At 49.3% G+C, this 22,380-nt stretch overlaps 2 protein-coding genes across 2 annotated transcripts; both read left to right on the forward strand.

Moving 5' to 3' along the window:
- The first annotated feature begins 1,282 nt into the window (after positions 1-1,282).
- Positions 1,283-9,131, forward strand: LOC132832938 (tumor necrosis factor-like). Its single transcript, XM_060851181.1, has 2 exons — positions 1,283-1,331; positions 8,689-9,131. The coding sequence occupies exons 1-2, from the start codon at positions 1,283-1,285 to the stop codon at positions 9,129-9,131; spliced, it is 492 nt and encodes a 163-aa protein (XP_060707164.1).
- Positions 9,132-19,043: 9,912 nt separating this feature from the next.
- On the forward strand, positions 19,044-21,559 carry LOC132832939 (tumor necrosis factor-like). Its single transcript, XM_060851182.1, has 4 exons — positions 19,044-19,220; positions 19,401-19,479; positions 20,128-20,193; positions 21,150-21,559. Exons 1-4 carry the CDS (start codon positions 19,044-19,046, stop codon positions 21,557-21,559), a joined length of 732 nt encoding a protein of 243 aa, XP_060707165.1.
- The last annotated feature ends 821 nt before the right edge of the window (positions 21,560-22,380 follow it).

Genomic DNA, 22,380 nt, shown 5'->3' on the forward strand with positions numbered 1-22,380 from the left:
CTCTGAAAGCTAGTGCTTCCAAATAAGCCTGTTGGACTATAACCTGGTGTTGTGTGCTTTTTAACTTTGTCCTTATTTCTACACAAGAGGCAAGACAGCGCATGTCATTGGAGGAGGTCACTTTGGGAAATCTGAGCTCCCCAAAACTCTGCTGCCCATACACCAACTCAGACCAGCCCCGTTCCCCCACCATCTGCTGTGTTTGCTTTCACCCCGATAACACCTTGATCACAAATTTGTCACGTTTTCTTTCAAATCCCACTGTGGTGTCGTTCCTTCCCAGCTCTCCGGACTCCTCCAACTCCCCCCCCAGGATATCTGCACTATTTCAAATTCTGGTCTGTTACATAGCCCCGGTTTAATTGTTTCACCGTTAACAGCTGTATTTGAACTGTCTGAGTCCCACCCTGTGGAGGTCGCTCTCTGTAGCTCTCCATTTTCTCTCTCTCTCTCTCTCTGTCTTTAAGTTGCTCCTTAAATCCTAACACGTTGGCTCTCCCCGTAGCTCCTCCTGTGACTCAGTGCGTGATTATATAAGCACTAGGAGAGGGGGTGGGCCATTCAGCCAATCTGCCATTCCGTATGATCATGGCTGATGTCACCTCGGACCCAGCTCCACATCCCCACCCATGCTCCATAACCCTTCGCTCCACAGTGAATTAAAAATCTGTCCCTTCCTTCAATTTACTCAATGCCCCAACATCCGCTGCACTCTGAGGTAGTCAATGCCATTGACTGACGACCATTTGAGAGAATTAGTTGCTCTCCATCTCTTTAAACCTGCCCTCACCCTATAACTATGACCTCTTCTTCGAGATTCGCCTACACCAGGGAACATCCTCTCCCCCTCTACTTGACAATTCCCCCTTAGCATCTTGTATTCCTCAATTCAATCTCTTTGTCTTCTCATCCCTATAGGCATACAGGCCTGTACTGCTCAAGTTCTTGTTAAATGCCTTGGGGGGAGCGGTTTACAATGTTAAAGGCGCTAGACAAATGCAGATCGCTGGTGTCATTAGGAATGGGTGACTGGGCTAGTCGAAGGGATTTGAACATCCATCTCTGTCTGTTCCTCTAGAAGACAAGTCTGATGAAGACGGTTGAGGATTGCCAGGCAGCAGGAGCTCTTTGTGATGGTGAGTGCGTTCCTGGCCTGACTTTGGTCCCGTTCACACACACTGTGGGCAGTTTTAGCACGAGGGTGTGGCGGGGGGGAGGGGGGAGGGCTAGAGGAGGATCACAGTGAAAGACTGACTTTTCTTTTCCAGAGCTCCCTCGCCGGATGAACCTGGTGGGGAAGGTTCCAGTGAAGGTCACAGTCCACCTGACAGGTAAGAGACGAGCTGCTGCCTATGAGAGTTGTCTCATTGTCCCTTTCTTGCGGGACTGTCTGAAGAGAGACCAACCTTCCGATGCACATCCCTCGTTAGCCTTGGTTTCAGTGACTCTGTTAGGTGGCAGTGAAGAGTCAACCACATTGCTGGGGGTTTGCAGTCTGGAGTAAGGCAGCAGATCTCCAGGAGTGAGGCTGATGTGGCTTTGTTTTTAATGTGACAAGCGATTTTGCAGTCACCCTTCTTGACAGTGGCAACAATTCTGCCTTCAGAGTCACAGAGTCATGGAGATGTACAGCATGGAAACAGACCCTTCGGTCCAACTCATTCATCCTGACCTGATCTCCTAACCCAACCTAGTCCCATTTATAGAGTCATAGAGATGTACAGCATGGAAACAGACCCTTCGGTCCAACTCATTCATCCTGACCTGATATCCTAACCCAACCTAATCCCATTTATAGAGTCATAGAGATGTACAGCATGGAAACAGACCCTTTGGTCCAACCCGTCCATGCCGACCAGATATCCCAACCCAATCTAATCCCACCTGCCAGCACCCGGCCCATATCCTTCCAAACCCTTCCTATTCATATACCCATCCAAATGCCTTTTAAATGTTGCAGTCATACCAGCCTCCACCACTTCCTCTGGCAGCTCATTCCATACACGTACCACCCTCTGTGTGAAAAAGTAGCCCCTCAGGTCTCTTTTATATCTTTCCCCTCTCACCCTAAACCTATGTCCCTTAGTTCTGGACTCCCCCACCCCAGGGAAAAGAATTTGCCTATATATCCTATCCATGCCCCTCATGATTTTTTAAACCTGTATAAGGTCACTCCTCAGCCTCTGACACTCCAGGGAAAACAGCCCCAGCCTGTTCAGCTTCTCCCTGGAGCTCAAATATTCCAAACCCGGCAACGCCCATGTAAATCTTTTTTTGAATTGTTTCAAGTTTCACAACATCCTTTCGCTAAGAGGGAGACCAGGGTTACTGATTTTGAAATTCATGGTGGTGTTGGAAGCCACATCCGCAGAAGATAAGCCTGGGTTACTCTCCCTGTAGGCCACCATCTTCATCTGCCTTGCATCTGGATTTGGTGTGTCATCACTACCTGACAGTAAAGGAACCTGGAAGGAGGCCATTTAGCCCTTTGAGCCTGTTCCACCATTCAATGAGATCATGGCTGATTTGTGGCCTAACTCCACATCCCTGCCTTTGCCTCATATCTTTGGAGTGCAGGTTCATAGCTCCTTGAAAGTAGAGTTGCAGGTAGATAGGATAGTGAAGAAGGCTTTCCTTTATTGGTCAGAGTATTGAGTACAGGAGTTGGGAGGTCATGTTGCGGCTGTACAGGACATTGGTTAGGCCACTGTTGGAATATTGCGTGCAATTCTGGTCTCCTTCCTATCGGAAAGATGTTGTGAAACTTGAAAGGGTTCAGAAAAGATTTACAAGGATGTTGCCAGGGTTGGAGGATCTGAGCTACAGGGAGAGGCTGAACAGGCTGGGGCTGTTTTCCCTGGAACATTGGAGGCTGAGGGGTGACCTTATAGAGGTTTACAAAATTATGAGGGGCATGGATAGGGTAAATAGACAAAGTCTTTTCCCTGGGGTCGGGGAGTCCAGAACTAGAGGGCATAGGTTTAGGGTGAGAGGGGAAAGATATAAAAGAGCTTAAGGGGCAACTTTTTCACACAGAGGGTGGTACGTGTATGGAATGAGCTGCCAGAGGAAGTGGTGGAGGCTGGTACAATTGCAACATTTAAGAGGCATTTGGATGGGTATATGAATAGGAAGGGTTTGGAGGGATATGGGCCAGGTGCTGGCAGGTGGGACTAGATTGGGTTGGGATATCTGGTCAGCATGAACAGATTGGACCGAAGGGTCTGTTTCCATGCTGTACATCTCTATGACTCTATAACTCTATGACTGTATGACTCTATTACTCTATGATTGTATGACTGTATGACTATGACTGTATAACTGTATTACTCTATGACTCTATGACTGTATGACTTTATGACTCTCTAACTGTATGACTTTATGACTGTATGACTCTATGACTATGACTGTATGACTGTATGACTGTATTACTCTATGACTGTATGACTTTATGACTCTCTAACTGTATGACTTTATGACTGTATGACTCTATGACTATGACTGTATGACTGTATGACTGTATTACTCTATGACTGTATGACTGTATTACTCTATGACTCTGTGACTGTATGACTCTATGACTCTATGACTATGATTGTATGACTGTATGACTGTATTACTCTATGACTCTATGACTGTATTACTCTATGACTCTGTGACTGTATGACTCTATGACTCTATGACTATGATTGTATGACTCTATGACTGTATGACTGTGTTACTCTATGACTCTATGACTCTATGACTGTATGACTTTATGACTGTATGACTTTATGACTGTATGACTCTATGTTTGTACTTCAGATTTAAAATAGTTGTCTCCAATCCACTGCAATTTGTGGAAGACAATTTGAAATTTCTACCAGCCTTTGTGAGTGGAAATGCTTCCTCCCGTCTCTCCTGAAGACCCTCAGGCTGTGCCCATTGTGTCTGGGATCCCCATCCAGCTGAAATAGTTTCTCTTTATCTATCTTTTGTCTTTCCTTATCTTCAATCTGATCACCCTTTAACCTTATACATTCAATAGAAAACAGGTCTAATTTGTGTAATCCTTCCTCAAATTTTAACCTCTGAAGTCCAAGGGTATGATGGAATGCTCCCCACTTGCCTGGATGAGTGCATCTCCAACTCAGGAAGCTTGACACCATCCAGGACAAAGCAGCCCCTGCTTGATTGGCCCCACATCCACAAACATCCCCTCCCTCCCCCACCGACGCTCAGGAGCAGCAGTGCGTACCATCTACAAGGTGCAATGCACAAGTTCACCAAAGATCCTCAGGTAACATCTTCCAAACCCAAGAATACTTCCATTTGGAAGGACAAGGGCAGCAGGTACATGCAGACACCACCATCCTAACTTGGAAACATATATCGCCATTCCTTCACTGTCACTGGATCTAAATCCTAGAATTCCCTCCCTAAGGGAACTTACATCGAGTGGACTACAGCGGTTCAGGAAGGCAGCACTCCCTCCCCGCACCTTCTCAAGGGCAACTCAGGACAGGAGATAAGTGCTGGGCCCAGCCAACCACACCCACATCCCAGAAGTGAATAATTTAAAAAGAATAAATAAAAGATATCATTCCTGCAAATCTACATTGTACTCCCTCCAGGTCCAATCCATCCTCCCTATGGTGTGGTGCCCAAGTCTATCATTGCAACCCAAATGGCATCTAACCAGGGTTTAAGTCTAGCTGCATTCCAACCCCTCAGGATGCAGATATTAGACTGTAACCTGGGGGTAGAAGGAAGGAGGCCAGTTATTAACTCAGACCTGAAACTATCCACTGCTCTGATTTACAACACAATGTGACTGCTTGTGATTACCTGATTGGTCCATTGCCTGAAGGAAGTGCATCAAAAAACAATGAAACTTTTTTTTTAAGATTCCTTACAGTGTGGAAACAGGCCCTTCGACCCAACAAATCCACACCGACCCATTCCCCAACCTTATATTTACCCCTGAATAACGCACCTAACGCTACGGGCAATTTCCCATGGCTAATCCACCCGACCTGCACATCTTTGGTCTGTAAACCAAAGGAGGAAACCGTCGCACCCGGAGGAAACCCACACAGACACGGGGAGAATGTGCAAACTCCACACAGACAGACACTCGTGATGGGACTGGCACCCCAGTTTCTGCCTTGTAGATGGTACACACTGCTGCTCCTGAGCATCAGCGATGGACCGAGTGGATGTTTGTGGGTCTGGCACTGAGTTGCCATCTGCTTTGTCCCTGGATGGGGTTGAGCTTCTTGAATGTTGTTGGAGCTGCACCCATCCAGGGTAAGTGGGGAGTATTTCATCACCCTCCCTGACCTGTTTGCTGTTAAATACCACCAACACTGGAATGCTCCATCTGCTTTCCTGAACCATCTCCACTTGTACAGCTGACACTGTCTCACACTGGGGTCAGTGACAGTCCCTGTGCAGGGGTGATTGGTCCATCCAGGCAATGCAGTCTCTGCCTGTACAAGTGAACAATCCCAAACTGGACCTGTGAAAGTCTCGGTTTGTGCAGGGGAATGTTTTTCACTTGTATGTGGGAACATGTCTATACCTGTACAAGAGAAACACTTCCCACATCTGCAGGTGCCCAGGTGAAACATGCCACAAGTGTATACATGAAACATTCCCTGCAGGTTACAAATGAAAAATGTCCCAGTGATCCAGGAGAAACACTCACCAATAGGAGAGCAGACTGAATCACTCTCTCCACAAGTGAATCTGTCTGTGCCTGCACACAGCTCTCTCTTCCTCATACTGGGGCACACGCTTGCTCATGCTCACTCACATTCTCTCTGAATTCGTGTGCCATGTTTATTCTCTGTCTCTCACTCATACTGTTCCACTCTCACACTCTCTCTATCGCTTGCTATCTTTCTCAGTGTCTCACTCGCTCTCATCTTTACTCTCTCTCCCTCTCTCTTACTCGCTTTTTCATTGTTGATGTCTCTTTCTCTTGCTCTGACCTTGCAGCATTGTCCCTCTCTGTACCTGTCCAGGTGTATCCCTCTCTGTATCCATATGGTGTATTCCTCTCTGTACCTATAGTGGTGTATCCCTCTCTGTACCCATATGGTGTATTCCTCTCTGTATCTGTAGCAGTTTGTCCCTCTCTGTACCTGTCCAGATGTATCCCTCTCTGTCCCTGTACAGGTATATCCCTCTCTGTACCCATAGTGGAGTATCCCTCTCTGTACCTGTAGTGGTGTATCCCTCTCTGTACCTATAGTGGTGTATCCCTCTCTGTACCCATAGTGGAGTATCCCTCTCTGTACCTGTAGTGGTGTACACCTTTCTGTACCTATAGTGGTGTATCCCTCTCTGTACTCATAGTGGTGTATCCAACTCTGTACCTATAGTGATGTATACCTCTTTGTACCTACAGTGAGCTACACCTCTCTGTACCCATAGTGGTATATCCCTCTCTGTACCTATAGTGGTATATCCCTCTCTGTGCCCATAGTGGTATATCCCTCTCTGTGCCCATAGTGGCATATCCCTCTCTGTGCTCATAGTGGTATAACCCTCTCTGTGCCCATAGTGGCATATCCCTCTTTGTGTTCATAGTGGCATATCCCTCTCTGTACCCATAGTGGTATATCCCTCTCTGTGCTCATAGTGGTATATCCCGCTCTGAACCTATAGTCGTGTATCCCTCTCTGTACCTGTAGTGGTGTGTCTCTCTGCATACCTATAGTGGTGTATCCCTCTCGGTACCTGTAGTGGTGTGTCCCTCTCTGTACCTGTCGAGGTGTATCCCGGTCTGTATCTGTTATGGTGTATCCCTCTCTGTTCCTGTAGAGGTGTATCTCTCTGCATACCTGTAGAGATATATCCTTCTCTGTACCTATAGAGGTGTATCTCTCTGCATACCTGTACAGGTGTGTCCTTCTCTGTACCTGTAGAGGTGTGTCCCTCTCTGTATCTGTAGAGGTGTGTCCCTCTCGGTACCTGTAGAGATGTGTCCCTCTCTGTACCTGTCGAGGTGTATCCCGGTCTGTATCTGTTATGGTGTATCCCTCTCTGTATCTTTAGTGGTGTATCTCTCTGCATACCTGTAGAGGTGTGTCCCTCTCTATATCTGTGGAGGTGTATCTCTCTGCATACCTGTACAGGTGTGTCCTTCTCTGTACCTGTAGAGGTGTATCTCTCTGCATACCTGTACAGTGTGTCCTTCTCTGTATCTGTAGAGGTGTGTCCCTCTCTGTATCTGTAGAGGTGTATCTCTCTGTGTACCTGTAGAGGTGTGTCCTTCTCTGTACCTGTAGTGGTGTATTGCTTTGCATACCTGTAGAGGTGTGTCCTTCTCTGTACCTGTAGTGGTGTATTGCTTTGCATACCTGTAGAGGTGTGTCCCTCTCTGTATCTGTAGAGGTGTATCTCTCTGCGTACCTGTAGAGGTGTGTCCCTCTCTCTACCTGTAGAGGTGTATCTCTCTGCATACCTGTACAGGTGTGTCCCTTCTGTACCTGTAGTGGTGCATCGCTCTGCATACCTGTAGGTGTGTCCTTCTCTGTATCTATAATAATGTGTCCCTCTCTGTACCTGTAGTGGTGTATCGCTCTGCATACCTGTACAGGTGTGTCCCTCTCTGTACCTGTAGTGTATCTGTCTGCGTACTGTACAGGTATGTCCCTCTCTGTATCTGAAGAGGTGTGTCCCTCTCTGTATCTGTAGTGGTGTATCTCTCTGCATACCTGTAGAGATGTTTCCCTCTCTGTAATTGTAAAGGTGTGTCCTTCTCTGTATCTGAAGAGGTGTGTCCCTCTCTGTACCTGTAGAGGTGTATCTCTCTGTGTACCTGTAGAGGTATATCCCTCTCTGTATCAGTAGTGGTGCATCCCTCTCTGTATCTGTAGAGGTGTGTCTCTCTGTGTATCTGTAGAGGTGTATCTCTCTGTGTACCTGTAGAGGTATATCCCTCTCTGTATCAGTAGTGGTGCATCCCTCTCTGTATCTGTAGAGGTGTATCTCTCTGTGTACCTGTAGAGGTGTATCTCTCTGTGTACCTGTAGAGGTGTGTCCCTCTCTGTATCAGTAGTGGTGCATCCCTCTCTGTATCTGTAGAGGTGTATCTCTCTGTGTACCTGTAGAGGTGTATCTCTCTGTGTACCTGTAGAGGTGTGTCCCTCTCTGTATCAGTAGTGGTGCATCCCTCTCTGTATCTGTAGAGGTGTGTCTTTCTGTGTACCTGTAGTGGTGTATCCCTCTCTGTGTACCTGTAGAGGTGTGTCCCTCTCTGTATCAGTAGTGGTGCATCCCTCTCTGTATCTGTAGAGGTGTATCTCTCTGTGTACCTGTAGAGGTGTATCTCTCTGTGTACCTGTAGAGGTGTGTCCCTCTCTGTATCAGTAGTGGTGCATCCCTCTCTGTATCTGTAGAGGTGTGTCTTTCTGTGTACCTGTAGTGGTGTATCCCTCTCTGTGTACCTGTAGAGGTGTGTCCCTTTCTGTACCTGTCAAGGTGGAGAACTATTTGTGCAGGTGAAGTCTCTGCCCAGGCCCAGTTTTTTTATTTGATTGAAGTATGGAATGTACATCTGACTGAGGATCCTGACGTCTGGATCTGCCCAGTAATGGGCGCTGAGAAGGGGCGGAGTCGGGAAATAAAATGGCATCAGTTAGCGCGTTTGTCATTTCCTTTCATTTCATCCCAACGTTCTGCTGTTGCTCCCATCAGCCTCTCACCGACAACAGAGGAAGAAAGAAGTGATCTGGAAAAATCAGGGCGTTCTTTCCAAAGGGATAGAGTTCAAGGGCAACAGCCTGGTCATCAAGAGCCCCGGGCAGTACTTTGTCTACAGTCAGGTGGTCTTCTACGGCAGTAAATGTCGGGGTCGGACGGTCTACCTGAGTCATGAGCTGGCCAGGCTGTCAGCTTCCTACAGAACCAAGACCCCGCTGGTCAAAGCAATGAAGACCGTCTGCCACAACCGCACCCACGGGGTCCCAACAGCCCACGGCCCTGCCACTGCAGGGGGTCCCTGGTACGAGACCATCTACCAGGGAGCCATCTTCGAGTTGGCGGAGGGAGATCGGATCTTCTCCAGAGTCAGCACCGACGCAGCACGTTACGTCAACACTGAGAGAGGAATGACCTACTTTGGCCTATTCGCTTTGTGAGGAGTAGAAAGGGCTGTCTATCCCGGATTCTGCTGCCCCCTTCCCCCCTGTCGATGGAGTTGACAATGACGATGAACGGGGTCCACCTGAAAGGGGAGGGATTCTGGACCAGCCAGGACTGGAGACTGCTGTGGCAGAGGTGGAGGAGGGGGGGGGAGGGAGGCCGGGGTGGGGGGGAGGTTATGGGCTGAGGGAGGGGATTAAGCCAGAGGAGGGGAAAGGGAAGGAGTGGGGGGAGCTCCTGCAGTGGGCAGCGTGGGCTGATGAAACTCCGTTTGTCTCGAATTTGAGACAGAAGTCAAAGTTGACACTCAAAGTGAGGTGAGGCACCTGAGGAAGAGAAATCATTCAGATACCCCGCTCCTTGCCAGTGATTCTTTCATCTAACGCTGCCTTTAACCCAGGGTCGACTGACAGATTCCTCAGCAACTGGTCTTGTTTAGCCTGTGGATTCCGGAAGGATCACTCAGCTGGAATGATTGGGGAGCAGGCAGGGCTCAGGGGAGATCCTGCTGGTGTTTAATATTACAAAGAGGAGGCGAGCCAATAAAGAGAAAGGCTGTATGTGGCAGTTAAAGTGTTAAAAAGCAGAGTGGTGAGTGGTAAACAAACTGACTATCTTCAGCTGCTTCATCAATGAGCTTCTCTCCATCACAAGGTCATACTGACTAGAGATTGCACAGCGTTCAGCACCATTCACAGCTCCTCAGATACTGAAACAGTCCAAGCTAAAATGCACCCAAGGTCTGGACAATATCCAGGCTTGGGCTGGCAAGTAGCAAGTAACATTTGTGCCACACAACTGCCAGTCTATGGCCAATAAGAGAAAATCTAACCACCGCACCTTAACATTCGATGGTGTTACCAGCACCGAGTCACTAAGTACCAATGTCCTGGGGATTACCATTGACCAGAAACTGAACTGGACTCATTATGTGAGCACAATGGCTTCAAGAGCAGGTCAGAGGCTAGGTGGTGAGTAACTCACCTCCTGGCTCCCCAAAGCCTGCCCGCCATCTACATGGCACAAGTCAGGAGTGTGATGGTGTGGGAATACTGTGGGAATACCTAAGAAGTGTGTTTTGTTCTGTTGTTTATTAATGAGAAGTTTGAAGGCACAGGTACAGAGCTGTCTGTGGAAAGCCAATAAAGTCAGCAGCCTATGAGACCTTCAGTGTTTTTTTTTAAAGTTGGAACAATAGAAGCAGCCTGAATGGGTGGGGCCAAGCTCCCACAGAGCCAGGATGTTTAGTTTGAGATTTTCAGTAACAGTTGTTGGAATCTCGAAGCTAGCTTTGGAAGTTGCAGTGTATCTCTCCCCGCTGCTCCTTCTCTCAGAGGTTTCTCTTGATGTTTTTTTCCTGCTGAACTATGCTGAAAATGTGTTGCTGGAAGGCATGAGCCCTTCTTCAGGATTTCTTCCTTGAAGAAGCTCTCTTCCTCCCTCTACAAGGATTTCAGTGAGTCCCTCTCTCACTGCACACCCCAGGTCATCTCCTCTGCCCAGAACCTCTTCAGCCACGTCCTCAAACAGACTCGTTACCACAGCCACATCTCCTCTCTCCTGCTCCTTGGATGCTGCCTGACCTGCTGCGCTTTTCCAGCAACACATTTTCAGCTCTGATCTCCAGCATCTGCAGTCCTCACGTTCTCCTGCAGAACAATGTCTCACACGTGAGACAATCTGTTGTTTCTAAATTTGCCTTTGTCAAGGTTACGTTTACGGGATGTTACTATCTTGGAACAGTCACTGTTTAGCAGTTAAATAATCCATTATTCTGTTAAGTTTTCCAACAGAGTTAAGATATTCCAGTTCCTTCTACTTTTGATGTATTTTAACTAAAGTGTATGAATAAAGGATGTTTTCCTTCAATCTGTTTATTTGACCAATTCAATTGCATCTGGAACACAACATCTTACACTTAGCTTTGAAATAAGAAAAAGTTAGGGTCTAGATTATCTTCTGAAAATATTTTGGGGGGGTTTGCCCAAGTCCATAAAGATGGAGTACTCCCCACTTATCTGGAAGTGAACACCATCCCCTGCAATTTCCCTCCAAATCACTCACCACCCTGGCTTGGAAATATATTACTGTTCCTTCAGTGTCACTCAGTCAAAATCCTGGAGATCCCTCCCCCAATTGCGTTGAGGATCTACCGACAGTACGGGGACTGCAAGGGAGCTCATCATCACCTTCTCAAGGAGACACGAGAAACAGGCAATAAATCATGGCCCATGCACGATTGCCCACAACACATGAACATATCGCTGACAAACCAGAGGCAACAGGAGGAGAAACATTTCTCCCACCCCTCACCCCGACCCCTGCGCCAGAACTTCCCATTCTAACACCCCCCACCCCCCACAATCCCCACCCCCTCACCACCCTGACCATGGGCCAGTATTTCCCATTCCAACACCCCTCACTATCCCCACTCCCCCTTCCTCCCAATTCCCAGTTCATGATTTCCCATTTATTACCTTACAACATTGGAAATGGTGACTGTGAATTTCCAAACACACTCTAAGAGCTGAAGGGTGTGAATGAAACACCTGGAATTTCCAGGCCCCTTTGCAGAACTCTATGACTGTGTCCTGGGAGTGTGGCTGTCTCTCCCACAGCCGTATTACCATTCCCCCTTTGATCAGGGATGATGGTGGTGAGGCTCCTTATGTGGAATAGTTTTGCTCAAGTCAACTACACATGGAGCTGGTCATAGCAGATTGGAACTTCTCTTCTTAAAGATGTGTCGTTTAGGTGGGCTGGCCATGAAATATTGCCCGTTGTATCCAAAGATGTGCATGTTAGGGTGCATAGGCCATGCTCAATTGCTCATAGTATTCAGGGACGTGCAGGTTAGGGTGGATTGGCCATGTCAAATTGCCTGTAGTGTCCAGCAATGTGTAGCTGAGGGTGGATTGTCCATGTTAAATTGCCTGTAGTGTCCAGCAATGTGCAGCTGAGGGTGGATTGGCCATGTTAAATTGTGTGTAGTGTCCAGCAATGTGTAGCTGAGGGTGGATTGGCCATGTTAAATTGCCTGTAGTGTCCAGCAATGTGTAGCTGAGGGTGGATTGTCCATGTTAAATTGCCTGTAGTGTCCATCAATGTGTAGCTGAGGGTGGATTGGCCATGTTAAATTGTGTGTAGTGTCCAGTAATGTGTAGCTGAGGGTGGATTGGCCATGTTAAGTTGCCTGTAGTGTCCAGCAATGTGTAGCTGAGGGTGGATTGGCCATGTTAAGTTGCCTGTAGTATCCAGCACTGTGCAGGTTCAGTGGATTGGGCATGGGAAATGCAGTGGAGAGTGTGGTGCTGGAAAAGCACAGCAGGTCAGGCAGCAGCAGCAGCAAAAGCGTAGCAACAGGCAGAGTCAATGTTTCAGGTATAAGCCCTTCATCAGGAATGTGGGCTGATGAAGAGCATTTGCCTGAAACGTCGATTCTCCTGCTCCTCGGATGCTGCCTCAGCTGCTGCACTTTTCCAGCATCACTGTCTCGACTCTGATCTCCAGCATCAGCTGTCCTCCTGTGGGAAATGCAGAGTTATGGTGATAGGGTAAGATGGTCTTCAGAAGGTCAGTGTGCACTTGATGGGCCAAATGGCCTCTTTCTGCACTGCAGGGAGTCTATGATTCTGAAAGGGATGTTAATTTATCAGTGGGACCTTTTTTTTATTTTTACAAAATACTGTCTGTAATGGTCACTTTTAGAATGGACATTAATTTTGCTTATTTTTCCGTCCTGCTCCAGGAAAAGGGCACTTTGTTAGTCCTCCGTCTGGTACATCAGGACCCAACCACAAGAGTAAGGAACCTGAAAGGGAATCACAATTTACATGACCCAAGAGGATAATTCTGATTGCCTGGCAGGTTGACTCTGATTGGTGGAGGTGTTGCCTTGGGAAACTCTTCTTTAAATTACATTTAATATTAATCGAGCAACTTGTAAAAAGTACATTTCTGGCTTTCAATCGAATTGGACTCAAATCATCCATCATGGGATTTGAACTCAATGCTTTGTCGGATTGTTAGTCTCAGTTGCAAAACCATGACGTCACCAGCATTTGATAATCATGGTTTGGAGAGGCCGGTGTTGGACTGGGGTGTACCAAGTTAAAAATCACACAACACCAGGTTATAGCCCAATGGGTTTAATTGGAAGCACTAGTTTTCGGAGCGACGCTCCTTCATCAGGTAGTTGTGGAGGACATAACTGTGAGACTTTTGTGATAAATTCTGCGTTTTACAATTATGTATTCCACAATCACCTGATGAAGGAGCAGTGCTCTGAAAGCTAGTGCTTCCCTGTTAGACTATAACCTTTTGTTGTTTGATTTTTTTTAACTTTGTATTTGATAAACTTCGACATAAGTAGCATGCATTTTGAATTAACTGACTGGTTACATTTCTGGGTAAATTGATGATGACTGCACTCATTCAGAAAGTCATTAGCCTTGCAGGTTAACCACCTTCTCAGAATAGCACAGAAAAGAATTGGGCATGGACTCTAAAAATATTGCACAGAGTAATTCACACCTCTCAAAGAGTGTTCCAACTCACTGTGACTCAACCATGTGTCATGTGAAAGTACTCTTAACATTATTCTGAACGTCTTCTGGTAGAATAGAAAGTTCATTATGCAGCAATTATTAGCAACACAACTTGCAACACACTGTTCACCCATTAGGGGGCACACTGATATCACATTGAACAGCTGACACTGGAGTGGGATCAGATGTAACTGGAGAAACTCAGCAGGTCTGCCAGTATCTGTGCAGAGGGGCATGGATATGGTGAATAATCAAGGTCTTGTCCCTAGGTCAGGGGAGTCCAAAACTAGACGAGCATAGGTTTAGGGTGAGAGGGGAAAGATGTAAAAGAGACCTAAGGGGTAACTTTTCCACGCAGAGGGTGGTCCGTACGTGGAAGGAGCTGCCAGAGGAAGTGCTGGAGGCTGGTACAATGACAGCATTTAAAAGGTATCTGGGTGGATATATGAAGGGGACAGATTTAGAGAGATATGGGCAAGCGCTGGGAAACCGGAGGAGATTAATTCAGGATACATGTCCGGCATGGACGAGAGGGACCGAAGGGTCTGTTTCTGTGCTGTACATCTCTGTGAGTGTGTGTACGGTGACCCTACATCAGAACCGAGTGTAGAGAGAGAGCAGAATGACACTGGAGCAGTGTAACTGCTTGAACTTCCAGGCTTCTGTCCTTTTGAATGGTCTCATCCTGAAGCTAACTCCCTCTGACGACAATGACAAAGTCAGGTTTATCTCTGTACACATTCACAGCAGCCGGTATCTACCCAAACCCAGCAGAAAGAGAAAAAGAAAGGCTAGAAGCAATTGACCGACTGGCTCCGTTCCCTCGAAAGGAGATGCAGCATTTGGGAGAGCTGTCAATGTTAACACCGGGCTATCCAATTTTACAGAGTTTTCTCCACTGAAGGCCCTGCTGCTGTCTGTCTGTCTGTCAGCGGTCCACACCATCATTCAGAAAGACAAGGTTTCCCCTGAGTACAGCTGATTCTGCTGTGACCCATCCTCCTGGAGCTGCACAGCTAGCAGCCAGTCCCGCGTGGAGTTCCCTCTGCGTTTTACTGAGCTGGAGTGGAAAGGGTTGGAGAAACCTGTGCGTGGTGTGAACACCGAGATGGACTTCCTGAGGGCACTTTGCCTGCTCACAGTCCAGCCAAGACCCTGAACGTGATGAAACTCTGCTGCTCTCTGCACATCTCCAGAGAGCAGGCAGCGAATGGTCCTCACACAATCTGGGGATGAGCAACTACCTCACAGGGGATAATGTGGAGGATGTCACCTGCAATAGAGTGGGCAGTGGGTCTGCCCATTTGTACAGGGTTACATTGGCACAGGGGGCTTCAACTGGAACTCTGTCACATCTCCTGAAACATCTCCTCAAACAGCTCCCTCATTCACCCTGTACCTCCCTACACAGCAACACCAAGCACAATCCATACCACATCATCCCCACAGCTCCACACACCACCCCCCTCAGTCTACAGACCAGCCCCTTCCTCAGCCCCACCTCCGTCTATAGATCAGCCCCTTCCTCACCCTCCCTCAGTCTACACACCCCCACCGCCCTCAGTCTAAACACCCCGGCAACACCACCCACCCCTCAGTCGATAGACCAGCCCCTTCCTCACCCTCCCTCAGTCTACACACCCCCTGAACACCACCCACCCCTCAGTCTACACACTCCCCAACACCACCCACCCCTCAGTCTACACACCCCCCAACACTACCCACCCCCTCAGTCTACACACCAGTCCCTTCCTCACCCTCCCTCAGTTTACACACCCCCAACACCACCCGCCCCCTTAGTCTACACACCCCCCCAACACTACCCACCCCCTCAGTCTACACACCCCCCAACACCACCCACCCCCTCAGTCTACACACCAGCACCTTCCTCACCCTCCCTCAATCTACACAACCCCCCACACCCTCAGTCTACACACACCCCCAATACCACCCACCCCCTCAGTCTACACACCAGTCCCTTCCTCACCCTCCCTCAGTTTACACACCCCCAACACCACCCGCCCCCTCAGTCTACACACCCCCCCAACACTACCCACCCCGTCAGTCTACACACCCCCCAACACCACCCACCCCCTCAGTCTACACACCAGCACCTTCCTCACCCTCCCTCAATCTACACAACCCCCCACACCCTCAGTCTACACACACCCCCAATACCACCCACCCCCTCAGTCTACACACCCCCAACACCACCCACCCCCTCAGTCTACACACGCCCCCAACGCCACCCACCCCCTCAGTCTACATCCCCCCAACACCACTCATCCCCTCAGTCTACTCACCAGCCCCTTCCTCACCCTCCCTCAGTGTACTCACCACCCAAAACCCTCCACCCACCTCAGTCTACACACCACCAAATACCCTCCACCGCCCTCAGTCTACACACACCCTCAACACCAACCACCCCCTCAGTCTACACACCCCCTAACACCCTCCACCACCTCAGTTAACACACTCACCAACAACCCCCACCCCCCTCAGTCTACACACCCACCAACACCCCACAACCCCCTTAGTCTACACCCCCCACCACCCTCAGTCTACACATCTCCCCAACACCATCTAACACCCCCCCCTCAGACTACACACCACCCCTTCTTCACCCTCCCTCAGTCTACTCACCTCTCAACACCCCCCAACCTCTCAGTCTGCACACACTCCACCCCACCCCAGTCTACACACCCCCTAAACCCCACACCCCCATCAGTCTACTCACACCCCAAAACCCCCCACCTCACTCAGTCTACACACCCCCAAACACACCCCACCCCTCTCAGTCTACACACCCCCAAACACACCCCAATCCCCTCAGTCTACACACCCCAAACACGCCCCTCCCCTTCAGTCTACACACCCCTAAACATGCCCCACCCCCCTCAGTCTACACACCCCTAAACATGCCCCACCCCCTTCAGTCTACACACCCCTAAACATGCCCCACCCCCTTCAGTCTACACACCCCTAAACATGCCCCACCCCCCTCAGTCTACACACCCCTAAACATGCCCCACCCCCCTCAGTCTACACACCCCCTAACACACCCCACCCCTCTCAGTCTACACACCCCCAAACACCCCCCACATCCCTTAGTCACACACCCCCAAATACACCCCACCCCCCTCAGTCTACAAACCCCCTAACACCCCACCCCCCTCAGTCTACACAACACCTAATGCCCAACACCCCCCTCAGTCTACACACCAACTAACACCCCCCACCCCGCTCAGTCTACACACCCCCTAACATGCCCCATACCCTCAGTCTACACACTCCCTAACACCACCCACCCCCCTCAGTCTACAAACCCCCTAACAACCCCCACCCCCCTCAGTCAACACTCCCCCAAACACGCCCCACACTCCTAGGTCTACACACCCCAAAACACATCCCATCCCCTCAGTTTATACACCACCAAACACTCCCAACCCCCCTCAGTCTACACACCAGCCCCTTCCTCGCCCTCCCTCAGTCTACACACGCCCCACCGCCCTCAGTCTACACCCCACCCCCAACACCACCCACCCCCTCAGTCTACACACCAGCCCCTTCCTCACCCTCCCTCAGTCTACTCACCACCCAACACCCCCCCACCCCCCTCAGTCTACACCCCCCCAAACACTCCCCAAACCCCTCAGTGTGTGTGTGTGGGTCTGTGTGTGTGTGAGTGAGTCTGTGTGTGTGTGTGAGTGAGTATGTGTGTGTGTGAGTGAGTCTGTGTGTGAGTGTCTGTGTGTGAGTGAGTGTGTGTGTGTGAGTCTGTGTGTGTCTGTGTGTGTGTGAGTCTGTGTGAGTGTGTGTGTCTGTGTGAGTGTGTGAGTCTGTGTGTCTGTGTGTGTGTGTGTGAGTCTGTGTGTGTCTGTGTGTCTGTGTGTGTGTGTGAGTGTGTGTGTGTGTGTGTGTGTGTGTGTCTGTGTGTGTGTGTGTGTGAGTCTGTGTGTCTGTGTGAGTCTGTGTGTGTCTGTGTGTCTGTGTCTGTGTGTGAGTGTGTGTGTGTGTGTGTGTGTGTGTGTCTGTGTGTGTGTGTGTGTGAGTCTGTGTGTCTGTGTGAGTCTGTGTGTGTGTGTGTGTGTGTGTGAGTCTGTGTGTGTGTGAGTCTGTGTGTGTGTGTGTGTGTGTGTGTGAGTCTGTGTGTGTGTGTGTGTGTGTGAGTCTGTGTGTCTGTGTGAGTCTGTGTGTGTGTGTGTGTATGTGTGAGTCTGTGTGTGTGTGTGTGTGTGTGTGTGTGTGTGTGAGTCTGTGTGTGTGTGTGTGAGTGTGAGTCTGTGTGTGTGTGTGTGTGAGTCTGTGTGTGTGTGTGTGTGTGAGTCTGTGTGTCTGTGTGAGTCTGTGTGTGTGTGTGTGTGTGTGTGAGTCTGTGTGTGTGTGAGTCTGTGTGTGTGTGTGTGTGTGTGTGAGTCTGTGTGTGTGTGAGTCTGTGTGTGTGTGTGTGTGTGTGTGTGAGTCTGTGTGTGTGTGTGTGTGTGTGTGTGTGTGAGTCTGTGTGTGTGTGTGTGAGTGTGAGTCTGTGTGTGTGTGTGTGTGAGTCTGTGTGTGTGTGTGTGTGTGTGAGTCTGTGTGTCTGTGTGAGTCTGTGTGTGTGTGTGTGTGTGTGTGAGTCTGTGTGTGTGTGAGTCTGTGTGTGTGTGTGTGTGTGTGTGTGAGTCTGTGTGTGTGTGTGTGTGTGTGTGTGTGTGTGTGAGTCTGTGTGTGTGTGTGTGAGTGTGAGTCTGTGTGTGTGTGTGTGTGAGTCTGTGTGTGTGTGTGTGTGTGTGAGTCTGTGTGTCTGTGTGAGTCTGTGTGTGTGTGTGTGTGTGTGTGTGAGTCTGTGTGTGTGTGTGTGTGTGAGTCTGTGTGTCTGTGTGAGTCTGTGTGTGTGTGTGTGTGTGTGTGAGTCTGTGTGTCTGTGTGAGTCTGTGTGTGTGTGTGTGTGTGTGTGAGTCTGTGTGTGTGTGAGTCTGTGTGTGTGTGTGTGTGTGTGTGAGTCTGTGTGTGTGTGTGTGTGTGTGTGTGTGTGTGTGAGTCTGTGTGTGTGTGTGTGTGAGTCTGTGTGTGTGTGTGTGAGTGTGTGTGTCTGTGGGGGGTGGCCCTGGGGGAGGGTGCCCTCTGCCTGGGGAAGTTGCCAGTCAGCGGTGGGAAGAGGGAGAGAGGGAAGGGGAAGGAAATGCTGGTCCGAGAGTGAGCTGGGGGGATAGCCCGAACCACAAACCCGGGGGCGGTGTTTCCATTTCACCGGCCGCTGAACTCATCGCTTCCATTCCAGCGGCTTTATAAAGAGCTTACCCCTGCTCCCTCTGATCCTCAGAGAGACCCACAGAGAGAGAGAGAGGCTGTCCCAGAGAGTTCCCTCTGCCCCCTGACAGCATGAAGACTGAAGCCAAGTTCCTGGAGCTGGAGAATGGGGGGCTGCTGCCCATCAGGGAGTCCGGCTCCAACACAAGCTGTTTCTGGCGGGCTGTGTGTGCACTCGCTGTCCTCGGCTTGTTGCTGCTCTCTACCTCTCTCCTCCTGCTACAGTTTGGAGTGCTCCCTACAAACCAGGTGAGGGTTTAGCTCAGGACTCGAGGGATTGAGTGGGGTGTGAGCCTGTCTTTTCTCTGGGGTCTGAGAATCAGGGAGTGGGTTTTTACAGAGTGCTGCAGCTCCCCCCATCCTGCTGACCCTGTACCAAGCTGAAAGTTGGGGCCGAGTCTCACAGTTTGATCTCTCTCTTGTTTGCAGGAAACACTGAACTCAACGCCTGTCCCAGGACAGAAAATGGAGAGTTATTCAGCTGTGACAGGACTCCCTGTGAGGAACGGTAAGTGTCAGCCTAGCTCTGACTCTGATATCTATCTCAACCAAAACCCCCCTCCCTCTGTGTCTCCCAGTCTCTACCTCCCCCCCCCCTCCATGTCTCCCAGTCTCTACCCCTCTCTGTGTCTCCCAGTCTCTACCCCTCTCTGTGTCTCCCAGTCTCTACCCCCTCTCTGTGTCTTCCAGTCTCTACCCCCTCTCTGTGTCTCCCAGTCTCTACCCCCTCTCTGTGTCTCCCAGTCTCTACCCCCTCTCTGTGTCTCCCAGTCTCTACCCCTCTCTGTGTCTCCCAGTCTCTACCCCCTCTCTGTGTCTTCCAGTCTCTACCCCCCCGTGTCTCCCAGTCAGTACCAATCCCTGTGTGTGTGTGAGTCTGTGTGTGTACGTGTGTCTCCCAGTCAGTACCAATCCCTGTGTGTGTGTCTGTGTGTGTGTGTCTGTGTCTGTGTGTGTGTGTGTGTGTGTGTGTGTGTCTCCCAGTCAGTACCAACCTCATTTTCACGCTCGCGCTCTCCCATCCCCCCCCCCCCCCCCCCCCCCCCCCCCCACCAACTCTCTGGTTTTCAAACTCTCTCTCTTTTCCAGTTTCTATCTGTCCTCTCTCTGTGACTGTTACAGAAAAGACTAAATGGCCATCTTTTCCATTCCCCAGGTTTGCCCCAACTCCTGCAGCAGGTGGGGAGTGACCCCCGGCCGAGAATCGCAGCTCACCTGACAGGTACGGAACCGTTCTCAATGTGACAGCATCCTCTAGAGAATAGGCCACAGCAGCTGGGAGGGGGTCGGGAGAAAGTGGAGGGGTTGGGAAAAGGGATGTAGACTGATGAGATTTTGCCTTCTCTGTACCTAAGAGGATTTGAGCCAATCAGAATAATGGCTAGTGGCAACATCCCTGTATATGTTGGATTGGGGACAGTTGGGTTAACTGGGTGGTACTAAAACCCAGTTGACTGGTTTTGGAACAACCAGCAAATACATCAGTGCTCAGTGGCGGAATATCGAATGCTGGTTGTGAGAAGGCTTGCACCAATCCCAGTAAAGGTTGTGATGGGAACATGTTCCTGGTGGAAACTGGAACAAATGGGAGTGCTGGACAGGATAGGTGGTCATCTCTGTCCTACACTGGAACATCTTAGCTCGGTACTACCTAGTCCCAATCCCTCCCCATGTCACCCTCGCCCTCCATGGAGATGTCAGGTGAGATGTGATGGGGATATTGTGGGATAATCCTTACACCACAGCCCCTCTTAGGCAATCCCAGCAATTACCAGACTGTGTGCTAGTTATGAGGACACTCATAACATGACACAGGTTACTCAAAGGCTTCCTGATGTAATGCTTCAGATTGGACTCAAATGACTTTGAGTAAAGTCTCGTGCCTTGTTGAAACAGAGGTCAAAGTTTGCCACATGATTCAGGGGTGAGATCTCTGAAATGATCCTTTCTGAATCTGGTGAGCAAGTCTCCAATACAATTCCATCCGTCTGACCACAGCATCAAGGCTTCTCCACCCATTTAGATGCAAGCAGGGAATGATTCAGCACTTGGAAAGCGAGACTGGGATTATTCCAGCAAGGGTCCTATCAGTTAGTGGGAAAACTAAACAGAGCCAGTATGTTCAGGTGGGTAAAATATTCCATTCTGACGTTGTCCTGGCTCTCTGTCTTTCACCAGCATTGCAAACCAAAGGAGGAGCCGTGATTTGGCAGAATGAGAGTGACTCCACCTTCGCCGAGGGGCTGGAGTTCAGGGACAACCGTCTCATCATCAAGAGGCCTGGACAGTACTTTGTCTACACCCAGGTGGTCTTCCACAGCATGGAGTGTCAGCCCCAGGCCGTCTACCTGAGCCACGAACTCACCAAGCTGTCGCCAAATTATCCCGAGGAAGCCATCCTACTGAAAGCCACCAAATCCGCCTGCCACTCTCACCAACGCAAGGAGCCCTGGTACAAAACCTCCTACCAGGGAGCCATCTTTGAGTTCCTGGAGGGAGATCAGATCTTCTCCAGGGTTGACGAGGAGACAACGGGATATGTAGACACAACCGAAGGGAAGACTTTCTTTGGAATATTTGCTGTGTAAATGAGGCCACTTTCGTTGATGAACGCTGATCACAAATTTTCACTTTGAACAGCAGTGTAAGTTGATTGGGGCACATGGTCCTGTCTGAGTTCGCTAAATGGATTGTGTTCTCTTTCTATTTATTTATTTAAAGACGTGCAGCAAGAAAAGCTAGCCGAATGTGTTGGGATGGGGTAGGGTGGCGCGTTATCTTTCAGGAACAAAGCTCTAATCAGAGTGCAGGCTTTGGTTCCATCTGGCAGAACAATCTAGAGGGAGCGAATGGCCTTAGCATGTTCCTGGGATGGTCTTGTTCTGCTTCATTCTTTTAACGTTGGGTGATGATTCGCTGACGGGGATGGAATTGATTATGTTTGAGTGAACAGGCAAATAACGCGCTCTCAGTACGCTGACCTGATTTTATTATTTAAGATAATGCTGTCATAACTAATCTGTTAATTTATTTAATATTTCAATGTTATTTAATGTCCATAATGGGATCTGAATGTGTACTCCTCAGGGAGAGAATAATACAACAATCCTTGTCACTGACAAGTATAGTTTCAGGTCTGATATTCAGGCTCGTTAGCTCAGGTATCAATCCTTGGATAGTATGGTTTATGCCTTTCTGTCAATTTAGATTATATCACTAATATATCTGTGAAAAATCATTGTCAATGATTGCAGAAAGTTTTGAGATTTCTGTTAAGTGATGAAAGCCAGCCAAGCTCTCTCTCTGTCTCTCTCTGTCTCTGTCCCTCTCTCTCTCTGTCCCTCTCTCTCTCTGTCTCCCTCTCTCTCTTTGTCTCTCTCCCTCTCTGTCTCTCTCTCTCTGTCTCTGT

Source organism: Hemiscyllium ocellatum, chromosome 35 (genome assembly GCF_020745735.1).
Source record: "Hemiscyllium ocellatum isolate sHemOce1 chromosome 35, sHemOce1.pat.X.cur, whole genome shotgun sequence".
Lineage (NCBI taxonomy): Eukaryota > Metazoa > Chordata > Chondrichthyes > Orectolobiformes > Hemiscylliidae > Hemiscyllium > Hemiscyllium ocellatum.

Excerpts from the sequence above, each read along its gene's own strand:
- LOC132832938 (XM_060851181.1), top strand. The coding sequence starts at position 1,283 with ATGAACCTGGTGGGGAAGGTTCCAGTGAAGGTCACAGTCCACCTGACA. Across the intron at positions 1,332-8,688 it reads GGTCACAGTCCACCTGACAG|CCTCTCACCGACAACAGAGG; the intron begins GTAAGAGACGAG and ends TGCTCCCATCAG.
- LOC132832939 (XM_060851182.1), top strand. The coding sequence starts at position 19,044 with ATGAAGACTGAAGCCAAGTTCCTGGAGCTGGAGAATGGGGGGCTGCTG. Across the intron at positions 19,221-19,400 it reads GAGTGCTCCCTACAAACCAG|GAAACACTGAACTCAACGCC; the intron begins GTGAGGGTTTAG and ends TCTTGTTTGCAG. Across the intron at positions 20,194-21,149 it reads AATCGCAGCTCACCTGACAG|CATTGCAAACCAAAGGAGGA; the intron begins GTACGGAACCGT and ends GTCTTTCACCAG.